The 13531-nt window shown below is 42.6% G+C and overlaps 1 protein-coding gene across 4 annotated transcripts in view; it reads left to right on the plus strand.

Moving 5' to 3' along the window:
• The first annotated feature begins 4341 nt into the window (after positions 1 to 4341).
• The window catches only part of LOC310639653 (adapter SH3BGRL-like), a 28705-nt gene continuing 19515 nt past the window's right edge, over positions 4342 to 13531 (plus strand). For 3 of the 4 annotated variants that reach the window (XM_083361460.1, XM_083361462.1, XM_083361463.1), the window contains exon 1: positions 4342 to 4774. In XM_083361460.1, coding sequence (XP_083217586.1) covers positions 4730 to 4774 — 45 coding nt within the window. In that variant the 5' untranslated portion in view covers positions 4342 to 4729. The remainder of the gene's footprint in view (positions 4775 to 13531) is intronic. The other variant, XM_083361461.1, reaches the window with a different exon arrangement.

The following is a 13531-nucleotide window of genomic DNA, read 5'->3' on the forward strand; positions in this document are numbered from 1 at the left end:
TGCCCAGGCCCCCATAGGCACCCTTGATGTGAACGATGTAGAGCTGGCCACGCCCATCCAGTAGGCCATACGCACTCTAGCCACGCCCACCCTGGCCATACCCACCCGGCCCCCTGAGGGCAACCGCAATGCTGATGCGGCCCTCAATGAAATTGAGTTTGACACCCCTGCCCTAGTCCCACTGGTTAGGATGAAGGCGAGGAGAGTTCCCTTTGCGCTCAAGCATAAAATTGAGCAGGAATTGGATAAGTTAGTGGAACAGGGGGTACTGACGCCGGTAGATGGGGCGGACTGGGAGACCCCCATAGTTACCCCGTTAAAGGCAAATGGGGACATTAGAATCTGTGCAGATTATAAGGGGACAATCAACCGGGTGTTAAGTGCACATTCGTACCCGGTTCCCGCCGTAAGCAGCATCCTGGCATCCCTGCAAGGTGGGGCGGTATTCGCAAAATTAGATCTTGCCCAGGCTTATCAGCAGCTGCCAGTAGACCCCGAGGCAGCAAGGGCCCAGACCATCATCAACCACAAAGGGGCGTTCTGGGTAAACCGACTGCAATTTGGGGTGAGCGTAGCCCCGGGGATTTTCCAGGAAGTCATGGAAAAAACGCTAAAGGGGATCCCCGGGGTTTGCCCGTATTTTGACGACGTCCTTATAGTGGCCAGCTCGGAGGACGTCCTGGCATCACAGCTAAAAGCGGTACTCGGTCGTTTTAGGGATGTGGGTCTAAGACTGAAAAGGGACAAGTGTAAAATTGGGGTTACGGAGACGGAGTTCCTGGGATTCAGGATAGACGCGCAGGGCATCCACCCGTCAGCCTCCAAGGTGAGGGCTATCAAGGAAGCCCCAATTCCCAAAAACAAAGCGGAGCTGCAAGCGTTCCTTGGTCTCTTAAATTTTTATCATACATTCCTGCCGCACAAGGCAACCATCTCAGAGCCCTTGCACAGGCTCCTGGACAAACAAACGCCCTGGGACTGGACTGCCACACACACAAGTGCGTTCAGGACCCTTAAAAACATGCTAGCCGGGGACGCAATGGTCACTCACTTCAGGGAGGACCAGCCCATCTGCCTAGCATGCGATGCATCCCCTTATGGGATAGGGGCAGTTCTCAGCCACTTAAGGGAGGATGGCACGCAGGCTCCCATAGCATACTATTCCCGGACCCTGTCAGCGGTAGAGAGAAACTATGCGCAGATAGACAAGGAGGCGTTGGCAGTGGTCGCGGGGGTAAAAAAGTTCCACGACTACCTGTACGGGAGGGAGTTCCTCATTTACACGGATCACAAGCCCCTGCTTGGATTATTCACCACGGAGAAGCAAACGCCACAGATCCTCTCACCAAGGATGCTCCGTTGGTCCATTTTCCTTTCAGCATACTCCTGTAAGCTGATCCACAGACCAGGAAAGGAAATGGGACACGCCAACGGTCTCAGCAGACTTCCCCTAAGGGAGGCTGGACCGGATCCCGCTCCTGCTAATCAGATATTAGCAATACAGGAGCTCGCTGAGTGCCCATTAGACGCTAGCGACATAGCAGCCGAAACTCCAAGGGATAAGATTCTTAGCAGAATTCAGTCCTGGGTTAGCAGCGGGTGGCAGGACAAGTCACCGGGACCTGAGTTCACAGCATTTTTTACGCGGAGGCATGAGCTGTCAACTCATAAAGGCTGCCTGCTGTGGGGGAGCAGGGTCATCATCCCCACAAAACGTAGGGAGAAAGTCCTTCAGTCCCTTCACGAGGGTCACCCGGGAGTGGTAAGGATGAAGGCTCTGGCCAGGAGTTACCTGTGGTGGCCTGGGTTGGATAAAGAGATAGAGGGGTTGGTAGCAGGATGTTACACATGCCAAAGGTCTCGCCCTGAGCAGGCACATGCGCCAGTCCACAAGTGGGAACAGACTCACACCCCCTGGTCCAGGGTCCATATAGATTATGCGGGGGCCATTTCAGGGACACACCTTCTTAGTCATCGTGGATAGTCACTCCAAGTGGTTAGAGGTGGTACCTGTGTCCAACATGACATCAGCAGGCACAATACAGGCACTAAGGGGAGTATTTGCCACATATGGGTTACCAGACGTAGTAGTATCTGATAACGGAGCGCAATTTACCTCCTCAGATTTCCAGGTGTTACTGAGGACCTTGGGGATTAGGCATGCCACTTCAGCGCCCTTTCACCCTGCCAGTAACGGGTTGGCAGAGAGGTTCGTGCGGACTACCAAGGATGCACTCAAACGAATAGTACAAGGGGACTGGAAACAGAGACTGGCCACATTCCTCCTCCATCAACACGCAACACCCTGCACAGCCACAGGAAAGAGCCCAGCGGAGCTCAGGTGGGGCAGACGCCTCATAACTACGTTAGACAGACTCCACCCAGACAGGGTTTCAGCAGACACAGAACCCCCAACCCTCAAAGCAAGTTTTAACATAGGGGAGCAGATCTGGGCCAGAAATTACAGCACAGGCCATCCATGGGTGCCTGGTGAAGTGGTGGAACAGACAGGCCCCCTCTCCTAGAGAGTAAGGGTGGAGGGGGACTCCTGTGGAGGAGACACATAGATCAACTAAGGAAGAGAGCCCCTGAGAGGACGGGTGGAGAATCTAGGGAAACAGCAAGGGAGGAGGCAGAACAAACACACACACAGCCACAGTCACAGTCACCCAGAAGAACAGCAGGAAGGGTTTTGGGGCAGCCATCTGCCTGGCAGGGAGCTGACAGGGAAAGTAGGCAAGAGCCTGAGGGCAGCAGGTCACAAAGAGCCAACACAGAAACACCCGCACACACACAAATCAGACCAAAACAACCAGACCAAGGAACAGGAAGCAGAACCGAAACCACTACAGAGCCAAGCCTGAGAAGATCAAACAGGACACACAAAGCCCCCAGCTACCTCATTGATTATGTTCGCTCTTAAGCCTGGGGGAGGAGGAATCTGGAGGGTTAAATGTAAAAATTGTAAATAAGCTGTATATAGTTAAGAAGGAATGACAGAGGATCCTCCTCACTATGGGGGAAGGGGTGCAGTGTATGCCTCCCAGCATACACAAAGGACAGCACAGCAGGAGGCTGATGGGGCAGATCAGCAGGAGGGTTGGACAGCTCTGGGCGATAAAGATCACCAGGGATAAGCCTAACGACTTAAGCTGTTGACAGCCGCAGGCATGGTCAGCCTGGCAGGAAGCCCAGGGTTGAACTGATTGGCTGCCAGCCACCTGGGCAGGTACAAATAGATGCCAGGTTCCCCTGTTTCCCCAGTTCGTTCTGATCAGAATAAACTCATCGTTACCCCCAGCTCTGTGTCCGTCTCTATGTGAAGCACGCGACTTTACAAGCATAATAATAATGCTTCTGCCAGGTCCTTGAGAATGACTCAATTACATGGATAAAAATTCCAAATCCACTCTGGACATCTCGCTGTGATGAACCATAATAACATAGTTGTAACTGGAGGAATCTGAAATTTCATCATAATTAAAACACAACGAATAATTAGTAGAAAGCCATTTTAATATACTAAAGCTACAAGTTATACTATACCTTTCAGATGATAAACATAATGCTGACATAGAGGTGTGAAGAAGACGAGAGCAAAATTTTGTTCATTTCAATTCTAATAAAGCCACAATATGCTTTATTTTTTGTCTTGATATAATGCTAAGTAAGGTAGGTGTAGCCATTATATAGTTTTCAAAGTGCTGGCTAGGTCCATGTCATCTGAGTAGTTAAAGCAAGAGACATTCTTACCAAAATCTCAGCTGCACCCTGCTTACATGTGCAAAAATGAATTGGCAAGAGTAAAAGGTTTTGCACAACATTCACTCATAACACTGAGGTAATGTTTTTCAACATTCATCTCTGATCGTATGCTGAAAATAAGATTCATAAGTAATCAGCTTAGCTACCCTACCAGTATCAATTTTAATACACAATTCCCTGTGTCTAATTATAATCTTCTCTTGGTTTTTCCTACATTCCTCTTTTCCAATGATATCTTTTTTTGTATCTAGAGATTTTCATTTCATTGACGGATAAGAAAATTTATCACTGAAACCTTCCTCATTGCGTAGTTATGCAGCTTTTCTTTCTGTTACAGGACTGATAGAAGGTTTGTAAAAAGCTGGCATTATACAGAGCCATTGAAAAACCAAGGAGAATTTTGAACTGGTTTTAAGCACTTGAAAATCATATTTTTCTTTTTCATGTTGTAAGGCAATATAGGTTTTTTTTTTCTTTCAGGATTTTACAGTTTGGAGAATTTTACTCTGACCAGAAGAGTAAGGAAGATCCTTGAGCCCTAAGTCAAGACCAGTTTTTTGTCTTACCAACCCTCTCCTCCTACTCCTCTTGGGCGCTTCATTCTCCCCACCACACTCACTCCAGCAACTTGCAATGATTGGTGCCTTGCAAGTCCCTGGCCTTTTAAGGGCTGCCAACCGGTCAATCTAAAGTGACAAGCAGGTGAAGTCCCTCGCAACAGATACTCTCACAAACCAATCGTCTCTTCGTTCATCTGTTCTGGAAATACCCGAGAGCCAATGAAGTGAGGCAGGGGGAAGGACGAGGGACCAGCTGAACTTAGGAGAAGCGGAGATGCCCTGGGGATTCTCTCTGCCTGCCAAGCTGCTGCAGGGCCTCTAACCCTCCGCTTTTTTTTGTGCGCACTGGAGCCTGCAGCCGTGCTGTTTCTGGTGCCAAGTCTCTCTGCAGTGCTGTTGTCAAAATGGTGATCAAAGTGTTTGTGGCAACGTCCTCGGGGTCGACAGCGGTAAGTATATGCATGTGATTTATGCGTGTCTGCAGAAGTCTTCGGAAGCTACTTGTTGGCTTGTTTAAGAAAGGGGCGTGATGCAAAGATGTGCCCCCATATCACTCTCTGTCTCTCTGTCTCTCTTCCCCCCCCTCCTCTCCCCTCTCCGCTTTGAAATTCTGCAAGGGAGCAGCCTTGTTAGTCCGTTGTTGCAACCACAGTTAGTGTCCAGAGCGTCAGAGAAAATATTTTCTTTCTTAGCTTGTCGATTCCTGTAATACAAATTAGTCTATTCACCATGTAGTGAAACGACAAAATATTTATTTCATACAGATGAAAAAGGCACAGCGTGCTAATGTTTTATTTTTAGCAACCTTGGTAAGAACTGGTTAAAGTAGGCTAATTACATATTGGAAGATAATAACAGTCTCTGATCACATTAGGGGAGAAAGCACTTTCTTTTAATAGAAAGATGCAGTGGATATATTAAGGGATTCCTTTCTCCAGCTATTACACATATTATCTCCAATTTCTGTTAAGGTTATTTTAAGCTTTCCTATATTACTATCCTGTATCTTGGTGGTGGTATCTGTTCTTAGAACCATTATGTTTGCTGAAATAAAGAAAGAGTAGGCGAAGGGAAGGTGGGAACTGGCAATGAACAGTTTCCTTTTATATCCAGTTCCCACATGAGCTCAAATTACTGTCTTGGCTGAGCAATCAGTCACAGTGACATCTCTAAACAAACTGGTTGCAGTCGCACATAACTGATTTCATTGCTTGCTGGCTTTCATGAAGACAACCTCAAGAAACCTCCAGAGAAAAACTGTTGGCAAGACTAGATTAAAGAAATTTAGCTGGTGTTTGTTTGTTTTTTCCCCAGCCTGAGGTCCACCAAATAAATAACAGCAGTAGTCTGTGAGAAAGTTGTCTATGTTTCCTGGTTGTGTTAGAAATTCAGAATTTTAACAGGGCAATTAATATGGAACAATGGAAGTTTCAATGGAAAGTAAAATGTTACATAGAATGAACATGATAGAAATTAAAAGCCTTTGCTCTGTCCCCCTCCCCTCCTTTTAAGAGCCTTCTGATCTGAAGTCAGAGAAACCCATCTCCACTGATAAAATGCAATGTTTCCTTAAAGGCAATAAAATGCTGACAGACAGCCCTGTTACCAATCAACATTTAAAAAGCATGGGAGTTTTAACACTTGTGCCAGTCCTCTTACACCTCTGCCTAGCCAGGAAGATCTCTGCTGATAAAGAAGATGACAGAATATTTCCTCTAACCATAAAAGCTATATTTCCTGCTTTCTTGTCATAAAAACATTTCACTCACACCCAAGGCTAATAGCTGTATATAAACCTTGCTGATGTGCCAGTGTGTGGTCAGCTGTTCCAGGAACAAGCTTTGTGCTGTTTCTGACCCAAATATTATAAGAAGCCTCTTCCCAAGCAGCTGCCTTTGCATTTTTTTCCCCCGCGGAGAAAGGATCTCGGGCAGATTCTTGCAACAATTGGCACCTCCAAGATGGGACTCTGAAACTGACTTGATGGACAGACCTGGGCCGCATAAGCTTTTCACCACTGCCAGCAACAATAGACCCTTTTGTCTGTAGGTAAGCTTTCCCGGGCCCTGCCTGTTCAGGGGGAGGTAGTAAAGGGAGTCTTGAGTTCATCAGCTGCTTGGAAAGAAGGTCAGAGTACCACCAAATTTTTGTGCTCAGCGGTGAGTGTGGATGTGTAAGTAAGTACATGAAGGGGGAATCTCCTTTTCTCCTCTGCAGTAGGATCTTGTCTTTTCTGTGCTATTCTTAACCACACCTGGCTTCTTACTAGCCCAAAAAGCTGTGACCAAGGGAATCTGGAAAGGAAGGGGTTTTGGCAAAAATACAAGCCCTACTGCAGGAGAAGAGGACTGTGTGTGTGTGTGTGTGTGTGTGTGTTTGAAAGAGAGAGAGAAAGCTTGCACCTGGGCAACTACCTCCTGATCCCTGAGTAGAGTCCAGCTGTATTAGAAGAAAAATCCCTTACTCTAGCCCAGGGGTAGGCAACCTCGGCTCTTTTATGACTCATGGACTTCAACTTCCAGAATTCCTGAGTCAGCATAGCTGACTTAGGAATTCTGGGAGTTGAAGTCCATGAGTCATAAAAGAGCCGAGGTTGCCTACCCCTGCTCTAGCCAAGCCAGAGTCCTTCCAGACCTAAGGTGTGGAAGCAGCGAATGGGTTCAATACATAAAAACAAAGGGATGCTTACCTCCCTAAGAGGTCCCTTGGGTGCACGTGTGCACTCCAAAAAGACAGGCGACCACGGTTGGATAGAATGGGGAACACCTTGTTAAGAGTTCTCCCAGCAGCAAGACTTTTAGTAGCGCAATATTGTAAGAAGGAGGAACTGCCTACTATAGAAGAGTGGACTTTGAAAGTTTCTAACTTGGTGGAAATGGCAAAGATTTCAGCATATTTGAAAGAACAATCGCAACAGAGATATATTGTGGAATGGAGAAGATGGATCGAATATATTCAGAATAAATATGGGACTAAAAGTTTCATTTAGTATTTGAATAAGTAGTGGTTTTATAAGATGTATTATTAGTTACTTGTTATTTGTTAGTAATATAGTTATGTTTATGGAGAGTTAAAGTGTGATAGAATTGAATGTTTTATTTTTGTTGTTAGCATATTGTAGCTTAAGTTTGTAAGTTTATACCCTGTATTCAGCTCTGGGAAGTCGGGGAGGGGGGAGGGCAGGGGAGGGTTGGGGGGAGGGGAGGGAGGGAGTTTTTTCTATTTAAAAAATGTACTGTAAAACTTTTCAATAAAAAAAAAGATTTCTCCCAGGATCCCCATAGGGGAGGCTGCTAGAAGCATGGGATGACAAAAGTGGCCCAAGCAAAGTGCACGCACAACAATTATGTAGAGAATGGACCCGGTTCAGAGATGCAGCAGGCACTCAGATTTGGCAAAATAAAGGTACTTTCACAATTGAAAAAGAAAAAAGAGGAAAACTCTGATTTCCCCCCATATCTGTGTATTTTGCAATCATTGAGCAATGGATATCTTTATTTAGCTTTTTTGCCTTTGAAAATGAATGTCAGACCCACCCTAGCTGGCCCCTCAGGAAAGTAAGACTGTTGAATCCACTGAGTTGAATCAAAATAACTATTACTGAGAGAAACTTGATGCAGTAAAGTCTGGTGGAACCTGAAGGTCCTGCGCAAAGCGTAAAACAGTTCTTTCGGTTTCCCTGTCCCCACCCCCCTGACCAATTCACTGGCAGCCAATTTGATGCCGAGAAGATGTTTTGAGAACACTGTGGTGCTAGACACATAACAGTTCACACTCAAGGTGTGAAGACCTTGGAACTTGGCAAAAACTGGCTGGGAAGGAGTCCTTTAAGTCTCCAAAAACAGTCCCTCTCCCTAATTCCCAAGTGAACAGCAGAAGCAGAAAAATCCCAAGCATGGGAATGGGGGGGGGGGAATGAGATACTTATACAGTTGATGGCAAAATTGGTAAGCCTTCTTGAAAAGTACCTTCTGAAACAGGAATCAAGCTAAGATCTAAGATGAAATTGACTATGGTGTATAAAACTAAGAGCTCTGATTTTTCTTTCTTTCTGCGTATGTATGTGTATTCAAGTCTTTGTGTGTCCTTGAGGTGAAAGAATAATGAAAATAGTACAGAGAAATTGATGACGCTTTTATGCATCTGTCAAATATCTTTAATCACCAGGGACAAGTTTTTTTTAAAAATTCTGTTAGTAAAATGTTAAAATAAGTCAAATATATATCTTCACCCTTGTTTGCCTGGCTAGGAAAACAGGGCGAAGGGAGCCATGTTCCCTTTTCTCTCCCTGTGCTTTTAAGAACAGCCCAAGTCTGTCAGGAGGGAATGTTCTAAATTCATTTAAAAGTAAAGTTTTATTTTCGATTGTATGTATGTTTTAGGTATGTGTATTGTGGGTGGATTTTGTCTGTAAGCCATGAAGCATGCCTATCTGCAGATGCCTACTTATTTCTATCCTCGTCTGTTTGTGTGTGCATGTCTTCTCCTGTTAGCTCATTTCAGTATACAAGCCAGAAAATAACCTCTTTTTCCCAATAATATCTTTAAGCCTTGGACTTTTCAAATTCTGCTTGCAAACTATTCACCCCACCCCATTCCACTTCTCCATCTCTTCTCCTGACTCTCTGTTCCTCATCCTCTACTCAAATTCTCTACAAGCTAAATGACAATAGGATCTGAATGATTCCCACTGTAGCTGAAGGAACAACTTTGTTGCAATTAAACTTGCATTTGAATTGGAAAAAAGAAAGTAGCCTGTTATAAAAGAGCGGAAAAACTTGGTGCTTGCAATGAAAAGACTAAACTCTCAGTACTCCTTGTACAGCATGTTGAGTTCTGGAAAGTGGGGCTGGTTGGGATCATATCTTCATGATATTCTGCGTGTTTCTTTTTTTTTTTTGTGCTAAGGTATGCTTGATTTTTAAAAGTATATGCTTTGTTTGTGGGTAAGATGATTGATGGTTATGTAAATGGAATATTGATAGCAAATGGAAAGATTATGTAGTGCGTAATGTGTGTGTGTGTGTGTGTATCAGGATCTGAATGATTTCTCTCTGGTTCTAGCCAAAGGACCAAAGATATAAAGCTTGACGTGCTTCTGCTTAATATAATTTAAGATCTAATAAAGCATGTGCATTTGGAAGCCCTTGCTACTACAAAAAGGGGTGACAATTATCATTAAATGTAGATACTAAATCTGCTGTCCTTTTCCTTGGAGCAAAGGGAAAAAAGGCAAAGTTTTTTTTTTAAAAAAGGAAAGAAACAGAGCTACCAATAATTTGGTCTAAGTGGTTAAGGCACTGGCTGGATGACTTTGGGTCAATCATTCTCTCTCAGTCCTAGGGAAAGAGGCACCGGCAAGCCACTTCGGAAAGAGTTGCCAAGAAGATGGATTCAACAGCATAAGCTTAATATTTTTTAGGAAATTGTTATCTAAATTTTCCTTTAATCTTCAGAAAACAAGGCTTTTGTAATAGTAATTTTTTTTCTGCCAAACCTGATGGGGCTGCGGAAAGGTGTGGGGGGGTACATTTATTTGTCTCCCCAGCTACCCTATTCCTACCTGCTGTGATTTACATTCCAACTTAAGGCTGGGCTTTGAAATGCATAACTCTTACCTGTGTCTTTTATCTTCTGTGTGCTTTACCTTTAAAACCCTAGAGGGTCATGAGAACAAGTTTATTGGATTTCCTTCCTGTCCCTTAACATGGCATCTGATAGGGGAGAAAGCGGGGAGAGAAGAAAGTAAAGTTTGGAACATTTCGAAAGGTATAATCTAGGGGTAGGCAATCTTGGCTCTTTTATGACTTGTGGACTTCAATAGCCAGAATTCCTGAACTAGCCATGCTGACTCAGGAATTCTGGGAGTTGAAGTCCTCGAGTCATAAAAGAGCCAAGGTTCCCCACCCCTGGATAATCTATCTGAAGATTTTTTTTTCCTTTCATTTCTTCAACTTTTGGCTCTGGAAGCAATCCATATACTAAGGGGATATACAGTATTGCTATGTATATTCTCCCAGCTCTGCTAGATCTGACCATAGGAAATTAGTAAGGAAATGGGAACGTATAAAAATCCTTTGCAATTGAACGGAGTGGGGATGTGATGGTCAGTCCAGCTTTGCCTCAGGATTATTTGAATCTATTTTGCAATCACGTTAACCTCTTCTAATTTAAAAATCAGCCTAGCAACCTCATCATAAGCAATGGGCCATCCCCATGAAAGGCAAGAAAGTTACTGAGATTTTTCCATCCTCTGCATTGCAAATTCCCTTTTTACAAGTACTCTGGTTACTTCACCAACAGGAAAAATAGAAATGTGGACCCATCAATTTCCTCAAAGTTTTTTCCCCCAGCCTATCTGCCTCCTGTATGACCATTGAAGGAGGGGAATCACCTAGTTTATGCAACAACAAAAAAAGGAAAAAGGTTTGAAAACAAGAGCCTGTTTTCCTACTAGTAGACACAATAGAGAGAGAGCTGCAGGAACCTGGTAAATAATTCCTGTTGTGGAACAAGCCTAACACTAATGGACATAGATGTATGGTGTATGGTGTATGAGGACCCTAGTTTCCCCACAATAACAGTTGATGGTTGTCTTTTTTGGTAGACTTCAATAGGATGAGAAGGACTGTAGTTGCTTCACACGGAACATTGATGCTTTCACCAGAAAAAACAAAGCCTGCCTTTCTCCCTCTTGCATTTCAGTAGCTAGATTCCAATCATTGAACAATATCAACAATTGATTTGTTTTTACTGGGACTACTGCATGTTGTACTCTTTAGCAGATTGACTTAATAGAATTGGGGGTGTGTGTGATAAAAAGTACTGATCTCTATGCTTGCAATTACTGCTATGTTTTCACCTATTCTGTGCAATTATTATATCGTGTAGTTACAACACACACACACACACACACACACACACACAGCCAAGCCAGACCTTAACAAACCCATCAAATAAAACTCCAGAGAATAATTGCAGAAGACCAAGTGTATATATTGTGAGGGTTAAACCTGTTGGTGTAATCTTATAATTTCACACAAAATAAAAGGAATTTGGCTGGCAATAACAGTATTTTTCTACGTCAGATCTGGGAATGTCTTCCATACAGGACAGACCATGGCTCCCATAAAGGACAAACCATGGCTACCACAATTATTAGGGACCTTTTATTGATGTGCAAAATCCAATAAATTGGATATGCATAAAGGGGGGATTGAAAGAAGTTAAAAAGCCTTTGTTCTGCCCCCCCTCCTTTTAACAGCCTTCTGTTCTGAAGTCAGAGAAACCCATCTCCACTAATAAAATTCAATGTTTCCTAAGGCAATAGAATGCTGTTGAATCAATCAACATTTAAAAAGCATGGGAGTTTTAACACTTGTGCCCATGCTTGTACATCTTAATACATAGATCATTATTTGATTTGCTAAAGTAGGGTAGGATTTTTAGTTGAGACAGATTATTGTAAATTTTATTTTGATTGATATCAGACTCATTTTTCTTTGTAATTGTACTAACTTGGTTTTAGTTTAAAATTTTAAAATAATATGATGCTGAAATATGTAGAGCAATATTAACATTTTCCTGAAATGTTTTGATTCAATGTTTAATTCAACTTTACAATACTTGAAAATTTCTATTTATCAACTGGATGACCTAGGCAAGTCACTCAAAGTAAACAGGCCACTAAGGATCTTCCCCAAGAACTCAGTGGGACTATGGAAAATAACATTGAAAGTCAACTTAAGTCAGCTTGCACAAGTGGCCATCAAGTGCTGTCCTGCATAGGTTTGAACCTCCTCAGACAGATAATCAAAAGGACTATATACAGGTATAAATTCAAGAGTAGAACTATCACCAGACATCTCTATTTGAATGACATCAAGCTATATGTTTCTTCTAATATGAATGTATAGTGAGGACACTGGGATGTCATTCAGACAAGAGAAGTATGACCAGATGATGGTCAAAAGAGAAAAAGTAGTTAAGACTGATAGAGTGAAACTTCCAGTGGGCTACGTAGCAGACATAAAGGACAGCTACAAATATCTTGGTATACCATAGTCACATAGGAACCATGATGAAGAACCCAGAGAGACAGCAATATCCAAGTATCATCAAAAAATAAGACAGGTCCTGAAAAGCCAGCTCAATGGGAAGAACAAAAAACATGCAACAACATGTACAATACATCCTGCTATAGCAGAGAAATTGACCTATATCCTTCATCTGTGTTCTGGTTAAGCTAAGGTCTTCTCAAATGACTGGCCTTATTTTATATCTTCAACTAATTAGAGGACCCATAATAGTCTACAAAAGTAACAAATTATAGGCATGTAAATTACATTGTAAAGTCAAACCTTTGGTGGATTCTGTTCACGCAAACCAGTAATATGGTTTACTTGGTTTGAGCTTAATTGGTTTGTGAACCACAGTGATCTATAAACTATTGTTTAGCACTCGTATAAGAGACATATGGATTCTTTAAAAATCATTATTAAAACATACAGTTTACTGTAAAGTGTAATCCTTTCAATTGCCTTCCAATAATTTTTGCCCCACAAAATACACCAACTGAGTCAGAAGTCACCATTTTGGGAATGTAGAAGTCACTGTCCACTTTTTCAGGTAGTGTATGGTATCTCTTGCATCAACAGAAGACTGACAATACTTTAATAATCCCCCACTCAACTGATCATGTAAGGGACACTTTGATTTGGGCCACTACTATATCTATGGCTTGGGAGACACTGATACCATATCCTCTACTAGAAGGTTTGCTTTCTTTTGCCCTTTTGCTCTTTTTCTAATCCTGTTAGGCATGTTCTGGGAATAAAGCCACTGTGTAAAATGTCAGAGTACTAGTTTGTAGACTAGTCCATGCAGGAACATATTTGGTATATTAATAATCTATTTGATTTTTTTTTTCAAATCAAAACATATCACTTCAGAAGTTATGCATTTTATTATGTATATCTGCTTTAAGAGGTGTAGAGTTTTATACGATATAACTTTTTAATTTACAGAGTGGATAAATGATTATGCTGAGAATGATGCAATTATTTGTATTTATAACCCTAAGTGTTTATTCTTTGATAATGTTGCTAACTCTTATCCGTCAAAGGCTGTTGGGCAAATAATTTAACTCTACAAATCTTTTTTTGTAATAGGAACAAGCATTTGTTGTTTTTATTCTAAAATATTTA

Source organism: Vipera ursinii, assembly GCF_947247035.1.
Source record: "Vipera ursinii genome assembly, chromosome: 4".
Taxonomy (NCBI): Eukaryota; Metazoa; Chordata; class Lepidosauria; order Squamata; family Viperidae; genus Vipera; species Vipera ursinii.